The sequence below is a fragment of the Eumetopias jubatus genome, unplaced genomic scaffold (assembly GCF_037043125.1).
Source record: "Eumetopias jubatus isolate StellerSeaLion01/CBP00866 unplaced genomic scaffold, mEumJub1_p1.0 scaffold_11, whole genome shotgun sequence".
Lineage (NCBI taxonomy): Eukaryota > Metazoa > Chordata > Mammalia > Carnivora > Otariidae > Eumetopias > Eumetopias jubatus.
In genome coordinates, this window is record NW_028274817.1 from 101,933,266 (window position 1) to 101,951,001 (window position 17,736).

At 38.0% G+C, this 17,736-nt stretch overlaps 1 protein-coding gene across 1 annotated transcript in view; it reads right to left on the reverse strand.

Annotated features, from left to right (window-relative positions):
• IL1RAPL1 (interleukin 1 receptor accessory protein like 1) overlaps nt 1-17,736 on the reverse strand; it is a 686,391-nt gene that overhangs the window by 14,125 nt on the left and 654,530 nt on the right. The window contains exon 8 of the mRNA XM_088028576.1: nt 8,341-8,484. Coding sequence (XP_087884702.1) covers nt 8,341-8,484 — 144 coding nt within the window. The remainder of the gene's footprint in view (nt 1-8,340; nt 8,485-17,736) is intronic.

Genomic DNA, 17,736 nt, shown 5'->3' on the forward strand with positions numbered 1-17,736 from the left:
CACAAAAGGATATCTGTACCCCAATGCTCATTGCAGTATCATTCACAATAGCTAAGACATGGAAACAACCGAAGTGTCCATCAGTGGACAAATGGATAAAGAAAATGTGGTCGATATATACAACAGAATACAATTCTGCCATAAAAATGAAGGGAATTTTGCCATTTGCAACAACTTAGACTTTGAAGGCATTATGCTAACTGAAATAAGTCAGACAAAGAAAGACAAATACTGTATGACCTCACTTACATGCAGAATAAAAACAGCTGAACTCAGAAACAGAGTAGAGTGGTGGTTGCCAGGGGCTGGGGAGGAGGGGAAAGAGAGTGATGTTGGTCAAGGGGTATAAACTTCCAGGTATAAGGTAAATAATTCTGGGGATAAAATATACAGAATGGTGACTATAGTTAACAATACTATATTTTATATACTTAAAAGTTGCTGAGAGGTTATGTCTTAAAATGTTGCTACAAAAAAATAGCGGTTCTGTGAGGTGATAGGTGTGTTAACCAACATTGTAGCAATCATTGTGAATAAATAATTCTGGGGATAAAATATAACTATAGTTAACAATAAATCTGGGGGAGGGAGAATAAACAAAAAACAGCAAGACCTATCAATCAGCTAGTTACTTTGTTACTTGAAGTCAACCAACTGGTCCAGTAGAGTTTTCTCCTTCCACTGACTGAATTAACCATGATATTTTTATTTAAAAAAAATATCTGAGGGGGGAAAAAAGAAGTTTGGACTCTGGAGAGTTAGGAAATAAAACTATGAATTTAAAATACTATTTATGAAAACCTTGATGAGAGAAGGAAAATATGAAACTATCAGTGATGAAAAAGTAGTTTGGAAAAATGATAAATATTTTTCTCTTTGACATATGAGAGAATATTAGTCAATGCTCCTTAGGAGGACTGAGAAGCCAAAGGATTCATGGATTTTTTTAGAACAATGAAACTTCTAAGAAAATGTAGATTGGAGGGACGCCTGGGTGGCTCGGTTAAGTGTCCCACTCTTTGTTTTGACTCAGGTCATGATCTCAAGGTCCTGATACTGAGCCCTGCCTCAGTCTCTACACTCAGCATGGATCCTACTTGGGATTCTCTCTCTCCTCTCCCTCTGCCCCTCTCCCCGCTCATGTGCTTGCACACTCTCTCGCTCACTCAAATAAATAAATTAGTAAATAAATAAATAAATAAATAAAATCTTTAAAAAAAAGAAAATGTAGATTGCAGATTCCATTCTGAAGATGAAGGTGGTGGCTATATTGGATATGGGCTAGGAAAGCGAGTTACTGATAATATAAATGGCTTGAGATTGACATTTGGGTGTTTGGGAGTTTTTAACTTTTAAACATCTACTGAACAGTTGTCAGATGTTATTGGCAGCTGGCCATTTAAAAAAAATTGTTCTCAAATATTTTTTACTTTCGTACGTGAAACTGACTAGTGACAGGCCATCATTCAGCACATGGGTTACCAAAATGAGGCTTGAGGAGGGCTCAATGATCAATAATGTGTTTTATGCTAAAAGGTGATTTTTGGAGTGCCTGAGTGGCTCAGTTGGTTAAGCATCTGACTTGTGGTTTTGGCTCAGGTCATGATCTCAGGGTCATGGGATCCAGCCCTGCAACCAGCTCCGAGCTCAGTGCGGAATCTGCTTGGGAGTCCGCAAGCAGATTCTCTCTCTCCTTCTCCCTCCCCCTCCGCCCCTCCCCCACATGCATGCTCTCTCTCGCTCTCACTCCAAAATAAATGAATAAATAAAATCTTAAAATCATTTTAAAAGATGACTTTCTATGTTTTCATGTGGCATATTAGCATAGAAATATGTGATCATTAAAAATTAGCATTGGGGCGCGTGGGTGGCTCAGTCAGTTAAGCGGCTGCCTTCCACTCAGGTCATGATCCTGGAGTCCTGGGATGGAGCCCCACATCTGGCTCCCTGCTCGGCGTACAGTCGGCTTCTCCCTCTCCCTCTGCCTGCCACTGTGCTTACTTGTGCTCTCTCTCTATCTCTCTGGCAAATAAATAAATAAAATCTTTTAAAAAATTAGCATTGATATAATTTGAATAAATGAGTTTTTTTAATTAAGCCACATTTCTTTATTGTGTCTCCGATTTGCCTTCATGTTTTCTTACATTCCCAAGATAGAAATTTTCAGTAAAAAACTGTAGAAATGGATGATATATCATTGAATAAATAAACATTAGTCATATAATCTTTATATTTTGATTTTGTGATTATCAAATATCATTGTTTTAATAAATTTCACTTTGCATTTCAATCCTGCCATGTTAACATCTGGCAATCAAATTCTAAAATAAAATAAAACTGCTTGAGTTTTACACCTTGTAATTTTTGCAATATTGTTCTAGTTTACTTGTTTTGTTACTTGGTACTTTTCTGGACTATTTGAATACATAGGGTCTCAAAGACCGAAATGTGATACTAATTAAAAAATATATACGTCATGATATAGTGAACCCAAAAAAACCCCAGCAGCTGAGGTCAAATCTTGACTGTCATTAATTTTAATTTCACTCATTTGAGACTATGTTCCCTGATCTATAAAACAGCACCTTCTTAAGGTAGATATCTAGCATGAAATAGGCCCCTGCCATATAGCAAAATGCCTGGCCTAAAGGAGGTCTTCAGTAGATATTAATTTCCTTCCCTTGCATCCTTGAGGGGGCAGTAGGCAGATGTAGATGTTATAAATCTTAAGAGGGTAAGAATTAGCAGAGTGGTATATAGGGAACAAAGGGTTGGAGATGAGAAGGCTTGTTTCCTACTAAACAGTTTATGACTTTGGGCAAATTGTATACCAAAAACAACTACAGGTCTCTCCTTCTGGAACCCAAAAACACATTCTAGATTGTTTATGTGTGTACAAATTATCTAATCAGTACCAACCAACCAACAAACCAACCAACCAACAAACCAAACAAAAACAAAAGCAAAAAACCCCTACAGGGTTTCTAAATGATTTACAAAAGTACTGTTTCACTGATGGACATGAGGACAATAGTTCCGGGAACTATTAATAGTCAATAACCCTGTAACTGAAGGAGATAGAAAAATAAATTCTATGACCTAAGATGATGTAAATACCAATTTGTTTCATAAGCGTGAAATGGAACAGATGGTCACATCTTTCAAGGGTCAAGGGGTGGAGATTATGAAAGATCACTCTAACTCATTTTGTCCAATACCTGTAATAACTCCTAAAGTAGAACTAGAAGAGTTCTCTTTTTCATCTTTACAATAGTGATTACAGGGGCACCTGAGTGGCTCAGTCGTTAAGCGTCTGCCTTCGGCTCAGGTCATGATCCCAGGGTCCTGGGATCGAGCCCCACATCGGGCTCCCTGCTCTGCGGGAAGCCTGCTTCTCCCTCTCCCACTCCCCCTGCTTGTGTTCCTGCTCGTGCTCTCTCTCTCTCTCTGTGTCAAATAAATAAATAAAATCTTAAAAAAAAAATAAAATAGTGATTAGTTTTCTTATAAGCCTGCCCTGCCGTGATTATGAGTAAGCTGGCACCTCATACCCCATAGGCAGGAGATAAAACCAAAATTGAAAGTTAGCACTCTGAGAAGAACAAACATAAAGTAGATTCACCTTGTCTAGCACTAGATCCTCCCTGCAAAATGAAACCTTAAATCTCTTCACTAAGTTACTTCCTAGTGAAAACTTACCCACGACCTTACCAACATCTACCGATATGATAATCATCATGTAGGAGAGCCGGTGTTTTCTGTTTTCTCCTATTAGTGGACTACCTCTGACTTTACAACCTTGTTTTTCTTTGTATATCTATTACGTTTTTTATTTACAGAGCCAGTTCCAAAATCTAGACAATTTTTCAAAATTTTGAAGTAATAATTCTTTCCTTCATGACTTGGTCTTTGAGCCTTCCTTTAATGGAAATAAATAAATGACATAAGGAATCTTGAAATCACAGTGTTCTACAAGTAGTAAGCATTCACTAGTGAGCGCTCATTACTCAAAAGAAAAAGGACTATTTAAGATGTGTCTAAAGTGCCATTTTTGTAAAGATGAAGGAGAAAATAACTGGACCTTGGGATGATAAGGGAAATCTTTAGAAGTCAGAGGGAAAATATGAACTGTGTATGAGAGAGAGAAGGAGAGATGGGAAGAAAGGGAAGGAAGGAAGGAAGGAAGGGAGGGAGGAAGGACGGACTACCTTTATATGAGCTTTAAACAAAAGTGTAAGGGAAATCACAGGCAGAGGCATAGAGAAGCAAAGGACTCCGATGTTGTCATGATAACTCTATTTTCTTTGTACTTATTTCAGCACAGATATTGGTATATTGTGTTAGTATAAGTTCTGCTTAGAGACAGCAGGTTGCCTTTATCAGGATGGTCAGCTAGTATTTTAATTAGACTAAGGCAACACTCCAGAGGCAGCCTCTACAAGCTTCGACTATCTCTATTTCTGATCAAAAGTAGACACTTTGTTAATTAGCACAACAGATGTTAGAAATCAGATTTGATTGCTAAAATTAGTGGCTTTTTACTAAATATAATGGATCTTGGAAATGGACTCTCCATGGTAAAATCAGTGCTATTCAAGACACTGGGACTACTTAACTTAATGCAGAGACACATCATAGCCCTACAAGTATCTAGTAGAGCCATTGGCCTGCCCCCTTAGGGAAACTTTTCCAGACATGATTCCAAAATAGTCCTGTGTTCAGATGAAGAATATTCTTAGATGTCATTACATAATGAGCCTAATCCTGCCACTGGTATATTGTCATATTTGCCTCAGGGGAAACTTTCTTGTAAGTTTTTTGGGAACACACACAGACACACAACAGAGAGTTGGAACGTCTTCCAGTTTATAGGATGGGTTCTACGTTTGTTTGTTGATAAAGGCATATGCAACAGAATTTGTCCAAATTTTCTTCCAGTATGTAATGGAACCAAGGTGGTGGGAGAGTAGTTAACCTTCTGCCGCCCCTAACCATTAGAGTTACCTCGTTTACCTAAAAAGATCTTAGAATTAGGCATTACTGCGGTGTCTTGGGTCAGTTCTCAACGGTTCTGTTTTTCCAAAGACCAGCATCTCATTCTAACTGGAACTCTGCATGGTCAGATTCCACAGAGGAGGCAAGGCTACAATCGTAAGTTGAGTCACCTTGCAATGACAGTTGTTTTCTGAGCTAAAAAGGCTGGACTTGCTCTGGCAGGCGCCATACAGGCATGCCTATCTTTTTTTGTTTTTGCTAAAAATCACAGTAAATGTGTACTTAAAAAGAGAAGTCTGGCTGAGTGTGGAGGATAAAATGGAAGGGTAGAGAATGAAGACCAAGAAAGTAGTGTAGGAGGCTTGGACAAGGAGCTGCAATTGATTGAGGAAACAGTCCATTTTCAATAGGGACAATTAGGTGATAATAAAACAAGAGAACTGGGAGAAGGACACTTAGATTTAGGGGCTATTTACCGGCTAATGCAATTGAAGATAGGGTTGTAAGTGTGATCCAAAAAAGTGAGTATTGTAGAATGAGAAGTGCTAAGACCTGGATCCAGAGGAAACAATGAAATGTAAAGTTATGTAGAGGGGGACAAGGAGTGAGGTGAACAAACCAAGAGAGCCAAGCATCAGTACGTTCTATCTTGGAAGAATAGAATCCTGATGCAGAACTGATATAGTCAGGGAAGGCCTATCATAATGATCCAAAAGGAATTGCATGGATGTGTTCCTGACACCAAATACTTCATCTCCCAGTCTGATACAAGGGCTGAAATTCTTGGAATTTGGAGTTATTTGGACCTGGGCTTAAATTCTGTCTTTCTAGTTGTGTGAATCTCTGAGTATCAACCAAGTAGCCAACATAGCACTTGCTATTTAATAAATAGTCAACAAATAGTCAATGAATCTATTATTATGTCACCAGAGTAAGACATTGCCTCAAAATATTAACTAAACTTTCCCTATTCTTCTTCATACTCTTTGCCTTTCCTTACATCCAAGAGTATTTTATGTATTCCCCTTTTAGGGGAGCTAATGTGGTGGCCAAGAATCAAGAAGGCAACACTAAAATTTTGACTTCTGAATTCCATTTTTTTAAGCCTAATCAAGAATATGAAAAGCCTGGGGTCTCTTCTTAACAGTTACGTTTTCTTTGGGGAAGAAGAAAGGACTGTGGGAGAGCTATGAAGAATGGGAATGTGATGATGTCAGAGAAATTTTCCAATGGAAGAGTAGATAATTATTCAACCATAATAGCATGTGTAGAAAGATCTAAGGGGATATGACTAAGGTTTAGAGGCATGTAAACTATCCAGAGCTATGAAGAATGGGAATGTGATGATGTCAGAGAAATTTTCCAATGGAAGAGTAGATAATTATTCAACCATAATAGCATGTGTAGAAAGATCTAAGGGGATATGACTAAGGTTTAGAGGCATGTAAACTATCCAGAATCTTCTACCATTCAAAACATGACAAAGAACAACTGCAATGTGGGGCGCCTGGGTGGCTCAGTCATTAAGCGTCTGCCTTTGGCTCAGGTCATGGTCCCAGGGTCCTGGGATCGAGTCCCGCATCGGGCTCCCTGCTCAGCGGGGAGCCTGCTTCTCCCTCTCCCTCTGCCCCTGTTCGTGTTCCCTCTCTCGCTGTGTCTCTCTCTGTCAAATAAATAAATAAAATCTTTAAAAAGAAAAGAAAAGAAAAACTGTACTGGAAACAGATAGTTTGGGGGAAATCGTTCATCTCATTCAGAACACAAACTAAACATATTCCAAACGGGGTTAATAGATCAAGTGAGATGTTTGGGTAATCTGCTTTTTCAAACATCTTCTAATGTGTGAACTGTACAAACAACATCAGATCTTTAGATTATACTGAACATATTAAATATTTTAAAAGGGTAGGGACTCAAGGTTCAATAAAATAGATGCTTTGGACATAGACCTATTTTCAAATTCCATCTTGGCCACTTATAGTAATGCTTGTGTTATCTTCATCAGTACATTATCTAATCTCTGGGAGCCCCAGTTGCCTTATCAGTAAAATGGAGATTATAATATTGATGTCAGAAGTTTTTGAGCCTTAGCAAGAATGATTTAAGAATATCAAGCACTTTGCTTGGTACTCATTCAACAATAGCCCTGACATTGACAATTTTCTCTTATCTCTTTGAAGGAGTAGCCAAAAAATTTAACACTCTGCACACGCAGGCAAGAAAGTTAGAAACAAGTGCAAATCAACACTTAAAAATGTAAAAAGCCCCAGACGTGCCGCGCATGGACTTCATCCTCATGGGACGGGCAGAAGGTTACACAGCCTGGGTCAACGACTCCTCTTCACAAGCCTCACAACCCACAGTGCTACCTGTGGATTTAGTCCAGAGGATCCTGGAAAGGTGGGAACATGGCCGATCCCTTCATTTTTCTTCGTGCCACTTAGAGCAAAAGTGACAGTTGTGAGAAAAAAATGTATAAATATGATCAAGAAATCATTACCATCTGCACTGTGTACGTGAGTTTGCAGATGCTTCCTCTACTGCGAATTTACCTTCTGTACAGATCACTTTCAAATGACCAAAATAAAAAACCCAAAAAACAAAAAACAAAACTTAAGTCCTCTAATGGGTGGTTCATGGACCTCCATTTTAAGGACCCCAAATTCCTTTTAGAGTGCGCACAGATTCACAACTGACCAGAGGGGGCAAATCCTTATTACGATTTTCATGAAAACAACACTTACTCATCCCATTCGAGGAAAAATAGTAGATGTATTATTATGAAAACAATGTGCTTGGGCACTGTATTATCTGTTGGTCCACACTTGGAATAAAGATTCATCCGTCTAAATATAGCTACATAAACAAGCTTGAAAAGACTGCTATGAATTCTAAAATATTTAGCACAGTTTATTAGAGCTGGTCAGTCTAAGCAAAGGACAAACTGAGATTCACTTCAAACCGCCGGGCTAGGGAACACAAAAGAGGCCCTCCTCACCTATCGAAAAGTAAAGTGGGCCTTTCAGGACTGATTACAAGGTGAGAGAAAGCGAACACTCTGATAGCGCTACAATCAGCCTTTGTCATCCGCAAGTGCTACTTGGCGTAGGATTCTAAAAAGGGTAGGTGTTGCTTTACAACTGTCGGAGGAAATTTCCTATTGGCTCTCAAGCATCACACGTACAGTTCCGTGTAAAAGATGTATTTACAAACTGAATGTGGAAAGATGATAAGAGCTGCTTTTAGTGGTAAGGCAGGGAACTTTTCTTGGCCCTCAATAAAACAAAGGCAGGAAACAAGTAAGAATATTCAGAGAGAACATTAAAAAGAGGGAACTCATCTTACCTCCATCCAGCTCCTCGGCCCCAAAATGATTCCTGTAGAAGAGCATGATTTCTATCTTGTAACACTTGTAGATGGTCACCAAGCAAACAAGCAGCAGAAGGATAGCACCAAGCCCTCCAGCAAGTTCAACTGTGTACATTAGCTCTAGGGGGAAAAAAATCACAAAAGGGAATTATACCATATTCACATCCCAAATCACAATTTCAACTTGATTTCACAGTTATGTGGATGAGACCAGATGTAGGTAATGGATTGACACAACCCCTTCCCTTTCTGCATGAGAATTTGACCTTTCTAGCTCTGTTTCCTTGGTAACCACATAAGGTGGTTTGTGGTAACTGTGTTGCTAAGCGACATTGCTTATGGTAAAAACGGTAGATTGCATTTGGACCGAAAGAATTATAAAAACACCTGTTTGGAAACTATGATTCTGAGCTTGCCTGAGTACAGTAACTCCTATAAACATATCCCTTGTGGGAATCCTGCAAACTAGGCTTGGCGATATAAAGCCTTTAAGCCAGGACAGCTTCTGAACTCATCAATGTGAATCTTGGTCCTTCCCTCCTGAGCTGTCACCTAGGGGATGGGGCTCGGGGGTCGTAAGGGTTCCAACAACGCAGTTCCTGAAGGGCGGTGTGGACTGTTTCACAGAGTGTTGGGTGGACTCCCTGAGGAATACCTGCTGCCTCCTGCGAGGAGACTCCCGTTCTCTACCTCTCTGAATAGTGACGCCAGGGTGGCCCATCACAGTACTGGAGGCCGAATACTTGGGCTTAAAAAGTAGGCCCCCTAGTGGCTGTCACAGCAGACTACAAGTTGGTAGTAGTTTCCGTTCGCGAAGCTGCTTAGACATTTTTCTTTTCGCTTGTTTCCCCCCCTTTACTAGGCAGGTTGCTACATTCTATTCAAAAGAGGGATTTTTCTGGCCACTCACTACATACTTGTTCTCTTTTTCCTATTGAATATCCACATTACATTAAAAAATTATCAGGCATTTCCAGGGATAAAACATCCACTTCTTTTTTTCTCCTTTAGCACTCATAGACATTGTGACAAAATCAAGGCTACTGATTTTTAAACATTAAGCCAGAATGCACAGAATTTTAAAAAGTTTTTTGAGAGAGAGCGAGAGCATGAGTGGGAGGGGTGGAGGGAGAGGGAGAGCGAGAATCTCAAGCAGACCCCACGTTCAGTGACGTGGGCCTCGCCAGGAGGCTCTATCTCATGACCCTGAGATCACGACCTGAGACAAAGCCAAGAGTCCCTTGCCCAACCGACTGCGCCAGGCAGGCGCCCCAGAATGCAGATTTTGAAGTTCACTTTAAGTGCCCATGTATGCCTGCTGTCTTCTTGATCACCACAGTCCAAATGTTATTGAGGGGCAGCCACTGTTCGCTACAGTTGATGACTACCTTGAAAAGTGTTAGTTTCCTTAATTATCACTAAATATAAAAATTTCTGAAATTATGGCTCTAAAATAGTGGTATTTTTGATGTTTTCATTTACAATCTGTCAATGGGTTATCTAATTTCATTGCATAGTTAATGCAGGCTTATACTGAAAACTTTAAAATAATTTATGGTTTTGCAGTAACAACTACTCTTGTGTTACAAGATCACTCCTGAGATCTCAAAAATGGGGTGAAGTCATCATGGGTATGATGCAGTATCAGTGACAAATAATTTGAAAAGCATGGATATCGTTTCCTCACAAGAACATTTTGTGTTTGTGCATGTGTGTGTGTGTGTGTGTGTGTGTGTGTGTGTGTGTTTGCGTGTGATGTCACTTTTCCCGTGATAATTACAGAACAAAACTCAGCCATATTTTTCATTGTCTACTCCTTCATTTTTATTTCAAGAGTTTTATCAAAAACCATATATAACTACCATTTAATCAAGTGTATTTTATGCTCTTATTAAAATTAAATGGGAAAGAGAAGAAAATCTTATTAAAAGTGCTTGGATTTTATGAATTTAAGGAAGAAAAATAAAATGAGTTATTAGATCTTTTAGGGTCTAAGTGAATTAATATGGAAAGTAAAATACTGAAAAGCACCTCCTGGAAATTTTTACATTTTGTATTTATAAATATCAGACAACATTAACTGTTGAATCTTGTTGAGGGCCTACACAAGATAGTACTACAAAAGTTCCAGGAGTGAAATACAAAAAGCTCCTCAATATAATGTTTTCCCATTCCTATGTGAACAGAAAGGATAAGCGGGTAGATAATTCTGTAGGGTGCACTGGGCCCGGTTTTCTCAGTATATGAGTTAACTCCACCACACAGAGAAACCTGCATAAAACTAACTTATGCCCATGGGCTAATTTATACACCCAAATCATCTGATTTAAATTATACTGGATATGAAGGGAGAGATAAACATTTGGATTGTGGTTTCTTTTCAGATTCATTGTGTTTTCTAATTTAATGCATTGAACACTTGCAATTTATCACCCTAAAATTTCTTGCATGAGAAAAGAATTGGGAAAAAATGGACAATGCTTAATTTGTACTCTCAAACTTTGCTAGTGGAAGAGCCCAGTGGTACCACTATATTAGACAATTTGGGGTAGTTTCTGATGAGGTTAACTGTGAATCTACCCTATGACTAGCAATTGTATTCTTAAGTATTTACGCAAGGAAATAGAAGCAGATGTCCACAGGAAGACCTGTTCAAGAATGTTCAGAGTAGTCTTATTCATAGTAGCCACAACTGAAAACAACCTGAACGTTCATTAACAGGAGATACTGAACAAACTGCTGTATGTCCATATGACAGAATATACTCAGCAGTAAAAAGAATAAACTACTGATACAAGCAACATGCATGAATCTCACAAAATTATGTTAGGTGAAGGAAACCAGACAAAGTAATAGCTTCTGTATAATTCTGTCTAAATGAAGTACAAGAACAGGCCAAAAGAAACCATAGTGATAGAAATCACAAAATGGATGTTTTGTGGATGAGTGATAGGAAAATTTATTGGAAAGGGGCAAGAGGAAACTTGCTGGGGTAAAAGAAATATTCTGTATCATTTTTCAGGTATGGATATACAAGTATATACGTTGTCAAAACTCAACGAACTGAACACTTACCATCTATGCATTTTACCTGATGTTAATCACACTTCAATTCTTTAAAACTTGGATTAAAAAAAAATAGACACTATAAATTCTAACTGGAGGCTTATGTGGGGAGAAGCTGTAAAGAAAGCTGGAGTCGGGACAGCTGGTCTACTGTAGATATCTCCCCAGGCTGGGAATGGTTCTATGTTGGCGCCAAGCACACCCCTGGATTCTGGAGACGTGGCACCAGGCCTGGACAAGCAGCATCCTTCCCATGCCCATGTCTAGTGGAAGAGCTTTTGAAACAACCCAAAACTGTGCCCGAGACATGATCCTATTAATGTAATAAGCAGAATTCTCATTTTCTTCAGATGGCATTTATAAGACTGTTCTCTACACACTTTTAAACACTGAATATGCAAAAGTTAGAGAAAAATGGTATGAAAGTAAGTCCTTCTTATTTTTAGAGAAGTCATTGCCCGCATGTGAATTATCCCTATTGCTAGAAGTCAAGAGCTACTCAAATAATTATATACACTACCTCAAATACACTATATAGTAGGCCAATAAATAGTACTGTCTGAAATGTAATGAGAAAAAGACAGCAGGGTTGATGTGGCTTAGCAACTAGAGAAATGGTCTAGTGTCCGATGAATATATCCTTCAAGGTACAAATGGCAAAGTTATATAAACCTAGAGTATGGGCAATAAGCAAGAGTAAGTCTTCTTGAGCCACAGGACAGTCATTTACTAATAAGATGGAGACCAAGACCAGGTCCAAAGAAACGGCATTTTCAAGGAGCTAATTTATCCTGAGATCCACAGAGTACCTCAAATTTTCCCCAGATACTTCTGTAGTATTACATGCAGAAGCCTAGTGTTCTTACAGTGTTCTTGGAAGTCAGAAAAGAAATGTGTCTTTCCCCACAGTCCACACACCAGTGCCCGCTCCTCAGTTACTACATTATTTCTATGCAAGAGTAATTTACATGCCTTCATATTATAAATGTGGGAGGTTAAAAATTTTCCCATATAAGTTTTTCACATTGGTTTATAAACCATGTGTAAACTCCCCCAAAGAAAATGGCGTATTAGATTTAGTTTCCACATTCTTTTGCTCCAAGCTGGACGCATTCATTAATATGAGTGCTACCTATTATTGCTTATACACATTGGGTCAGGACAAAATTACTAGGGGTTAAATTCTGTTACACTTAAAAGAAATGATTCGGGGCCCACTGCTGTATTTTATCTTTACATTACAATGTGAAAGGTGTTGCCCCAGCAAATGTCATTTTCCCTTTGAAATGGGACCTGCTTTTTAGCTCAAGTTCAAGTTGCCTGGAGTGGCAGCATTTAAAAAATAAAAAGATTCCATTTCAGCACAATTCAACATCAAAAGATGGAAAGAGAAAGTGCAGACCTTTTAAAAATCTGGTTAGCCTTTGTGTTATTTGGTTAAAATGATAGACTCTACCCCCTTTAAGGGACTGAGACTGAATATTGAAAATTGTAAAGCAAAATCGCTCAGCAAAACCTAAGGGAAACTGGCATTTGGTTAAACACAACAAATGAACAAGTGCCAAAGAGTTACATTTAAGGGCACCAGCAGTCATTTAGTTACTGGCAATTAACAATAGTCTTTGGAAAGCTCCAGTTTGGGCTAAGGAAAAACACATTGATTATTGCTGCGGTAGTAGACTATTTTCGGAATAAATTGCTTCAATTTAAAACTAGATTTGCTACAAGCATTTTGAGCAATGACTACAATTTTTTCTTATCAAGACAGTTAGACCAAGCAACCCTTTAAAAGAAACAGCTAATTAAAATAAAGCGCGTGCCATCTCTTAATATATTGGATTACATTGCAAATAATAAATGCATTTGGTTTACACTAATCTTGCTGCAATTACCTAGTGTAGTTTGGGGTCCTATATTTTCTACTGGCCTGTACCTGGTCTTATTGTTGGCAAACTTTATCTGCTAGATGTCTTTGAAGAGGTAAAGATGTTAACAAAGTAAATCGAAGTTGATATGTACTTTTGAACTCTTCACTTGGAGTTTTCATTTTGTTTCTCTATATGTATTTCTATATATAATCTTGTTTCAAGTAGAACTGAAGATTTCAGGTGGCTTTTTCTTATATGGTTTAGCCGAAAATTGCCTCATTCATTTTATAAAGTCCTTTGAAATGCTCTGCCCTGATTTATATGCAGTAAAGTGCAACTTTGTGGGGGAAATGCATGATAGACAATCTAATGATCCCAGTTTATTCATTAGCCTCACCAAGTACATTTCCTCTTCTCTCATTGTGTTATAAAGAGCTAAACTTTATAAGGATTTATCCATCCACATAAATTCATATGCATATTTATTTCTCTGGAGCAGTATAACTTATTTGTTCCTGGCAGGAGGATAATTATGCTCAGCCTACAAAGATATTCAACTCAATTCTACAATACATCAATGCAATTTAGAAGCAGTTATAATTTTTTTTTTGGTAACACATTAAGAAGCTGAATTGCTATTCACATAATAGCAAGAAAACGTTTTGGGAAGGTATAAACTAGTATGTAAAGATAGCAGTTTTGTTTTTGCAAAAGTGCTTTTTGGAACAAGGCAGGGTATACAAAATAATAATATAATAATAATAACAATAATAATAAAAAGGAAAATGAAAATGGTCTCTGAACGTGGCAGCTTGATCTGTGCAACCAAACATCTGGGCAAAAGATTACCTTCAAAGTGGTATATTTTTTCATTTTGGGAAGAGGCTTTCAGCAAAAGTATCGAATTAAATTTTACTTACTGTCAATCAAGAATGCAAATATGGTTGTTGGCTAGGACCCATCATTAGGGCGTAGTTAGCCTCAGCTCCCAGAAGCCATAGGAACTGAAGAGTTACATGTTAACAAACTGTTAAAAATTTAAAAATAAAATGGAAGACTAGAGGAAAAAAATACATCATTCTTTCTACAGTTAGCTAGAGCCTACCCTTAAACGTGCTTTTCTTCTTCCCAACCAGAGAAGGGTACTAAGTTTGGTTTTGCTTTTTCCTATGAAGTGAAAGGAATATTCTTAAGTCGTATGTATTAAAAGACAAGGTTAAGATGAACAATGGCAGTAACTGAAAAAACATGATTCCACGAACAAATAAATTAAAAGCTCTTCCTTAGCCACAGCAGAAAGATGCCACTTGGTAAAAATGGAAGAAATGATAGAATTAGAAATCATCATGTTTCAGCCATTCTAATAATAATTGATTCAGGTAAGAATTATCAACAGATGCTAAAATTATTGGGTGAAAGATCGATGAGGCAGGATATTCACACTGTTTTAAAGTACCTCCCCACTGATTATTTATTAACGATTGAGGGAAAAATGGACACCATTTCAAGGAAGTAATCAAAATTAACATCACCAGTAATGGGACAAATCGACATCATGCAACTCCTGATGTGATGCATTAACAAGGCACAATATCATTTATGTAGTATTCCAGCCAGAAACAGGTATATGTCCAAAAAAGGAGGGCATATCAGGCAAACTCAAACTAAGAAACATTGTATAAAAAATAAAATCTAGCTTCTACTCTTTAGGAACGTCCAAACCATTGTAGGGTTCAAGAGCAGTTCCTTTGGTGTGAAGATTATTTTGAGTTAAAGGCAATCCATCTCCAGCAGATGCAGGGAAAGCCCTTTGCCTCCCCACCTGTCTAAATTTACATTGGAAAGGAGAGCCTGTCCAGGAAGAGAGCTATTAACAGAGATTCATCTTCACCTAAGAAATGTATCTGCATAACAGGGCAATCTTTGTTTTCTAAACCCCTTTGTTTTCCAACCTTTGTTTCCCAAGCTCCTCCCCTTAGCAGCTCAGGAAGGTCAGATAAGCCTCCTGTTGCCTGACTGTGTGGATTCCTCCTACTAAATTTGATATTCTCCCGTTAGTCTGTCTCATGTTTAGTTACAAGGACCTTGATGGACAGAGAAAATTTCTTCCCAACACCGTGAAAGAGAAAGAAAGCCTGAGGAACCATCCCAGGTTAAAGGACACTAAGACTTGACAACTAAATGCAATGTGTAATCCTGGATGGGAAATAGAGTAGAAGGGGTATTATTGGGATGATCTTTTAAAAGTGAATATAGATGGTATATTAGGTAATAGCATTCTACCATTATCAATTTTCCTGAATTTGATAAATATACTCTGGTTAGGTAAGAAAACATCCCTGTTTTCAGAAGATTCACACCAAAGAGTTTAGCCATGATGTCTGCAATTTACTCTCACACAACACCAATAATATGTTATGTGCTATTGTATACATGGTATAGCTCTATCTTTTTATTTATCTACCCACATTAAGAGAGGTAAGGCAAATGTGGCAAAATGTTAATAATTGGTGAATCTAGTTGAAGGGGATATATGGAAATTTATTGTACTATTCTTGCATTTTTTCTGTAAGGTCTCCAGGGTTTTTTTTTTTTTTTCAAAATAAAAAGTTAAAAAATAAAAGACAACTCAAATGGTAAGATCGTATTATTGCAAGTGCTATTGTAATTAGAGTGTTTTGTATTGATTAGATTTGACTTAAAATTTTATTATTTACAGTCACTCTGATGTAATCTGTCTAAAACCTTCAGTGTAATCTTCCAAAAACATGCCATCCTTGCCTTGGAATTTTCTTCAGTAATTGTTAGCCCATCTACAATGTTTATGGAAAAAAGACCAAAACCCTTATGTTGGCATTCACGGTCCTTCACTCCTTGAAGCAGCTAATTAAGCTCCCGCAGGAATCATCCCTCCAATGTGAACTGAACTTGACATGTGTTTTCCCAGTTCCAGACCGACTAGAACTTCCCCTTTTCATTTACCAAAACCCTACTGGTACTGCGAAGCAAGGCAAAGACCCACGCTTTCAATGAAGCTTTTCCAAAAGTGATCCATCTCCTTAGAAAATGTATTTTCTGTAGCTTTTTTGGTGACTTACTATATTGCATTATGTAATTTACTTTTGTTTTTAGTTTTACATTATAAATTGCTTTACCTTAGGACCTTTGCCGTGGCTGTTCCCTCGGACTGGAATATTCCTCCACCAGATTTCTGTATGCCTCCCTCTTTGCTTCTTTGTCTTTGCTCATATAACACCTTTTCAGTTTGGTCCACGGAGCACTCATTCCAAATCACAAACCTGTGGCTGCACTTTGCATCCATTTTTCTTTTTTATTTTTTTAAAGATTTTATTTATTTATTTGTCAGAGAGAGAGCGTGAGCACAAGCAGGGGAAGCTGCAGGCAGAGGGAGAAGCAGGCTTCCCACTGAGCAAGGAGCCCAACTTGGGACTTGATTCCAGGATCCTGGGATCATGACCTGAGCCAAAGGCAGATGCCCAACAACTGAGCCACCCAGGTGCCCCTCTTCTTTCCCTTTCTTTCTTTGTTACATTACTCACGATATAACATAGCATTTAATTTGCTTATTAATAAATTTACTATTGTTTATTATCTGTCTCCCACTGGAATTTAAATTCCATCAAGGTTAAGCATTTTTTTTTTTTTTGGTCTATCTTGTCCATATTTTTTTTTTACTGATCTATCTCAAGTGCCTTGGAAACTATCGGACACATAGTAGGTGCTCAATGAATAGCTGTTGAATAAATCAATGACTGGATGATTAAGAACTCAATTTTCTAATAAAAAGTTAGTTTTTTACGCATTCCCACTCTAAAATTCCAAGAATATCTCTGTAAGCCATCTTCCCAGCCAGCCAACGTGTCATGAGGTTCAAGCAACTGATGAGGTGTAATTATTAATATGCAGTCTGTTAATTTGGTAATAAAACATCGTTCTATAGAAAAATGCTCAACTTAACTATACAAATACAGAAATGTTCTCTCATTCATAAATCTCATGACCATATAGTGTAGTATAGACTTAGAGAACTAGGAAACTTTGTATTCACTTGGCATTTAGAAATCAATCATATATTGTTTACATCTTTGATAATGTTATTCAGTTTTTTCTTTTCATTTGATGAGGGAGCAGAAGGCTAGCTGAAGACAAAGCATAAGCTGACGCCCTGCAACCTGCCCCCCACCCCCCAACTCCTGGGTGGGATATGTGTGATTTTCTTCCAGGAAGCTCCCAACTATCTTAACGTTATTGCTTTACTAGAGAGAAAAACAACTTAAACTTGAAAATGGCAAGACCTCAGGTATCTTGTCTGTCCTCTTTAGCATATGAAAGTTCTTTTGAAAACCTCCCTTTTTCCTTACCTCCCCCAACACGACAGTATATAATCAATTGCTCCTCACAACCCCAGTGCAGCTCT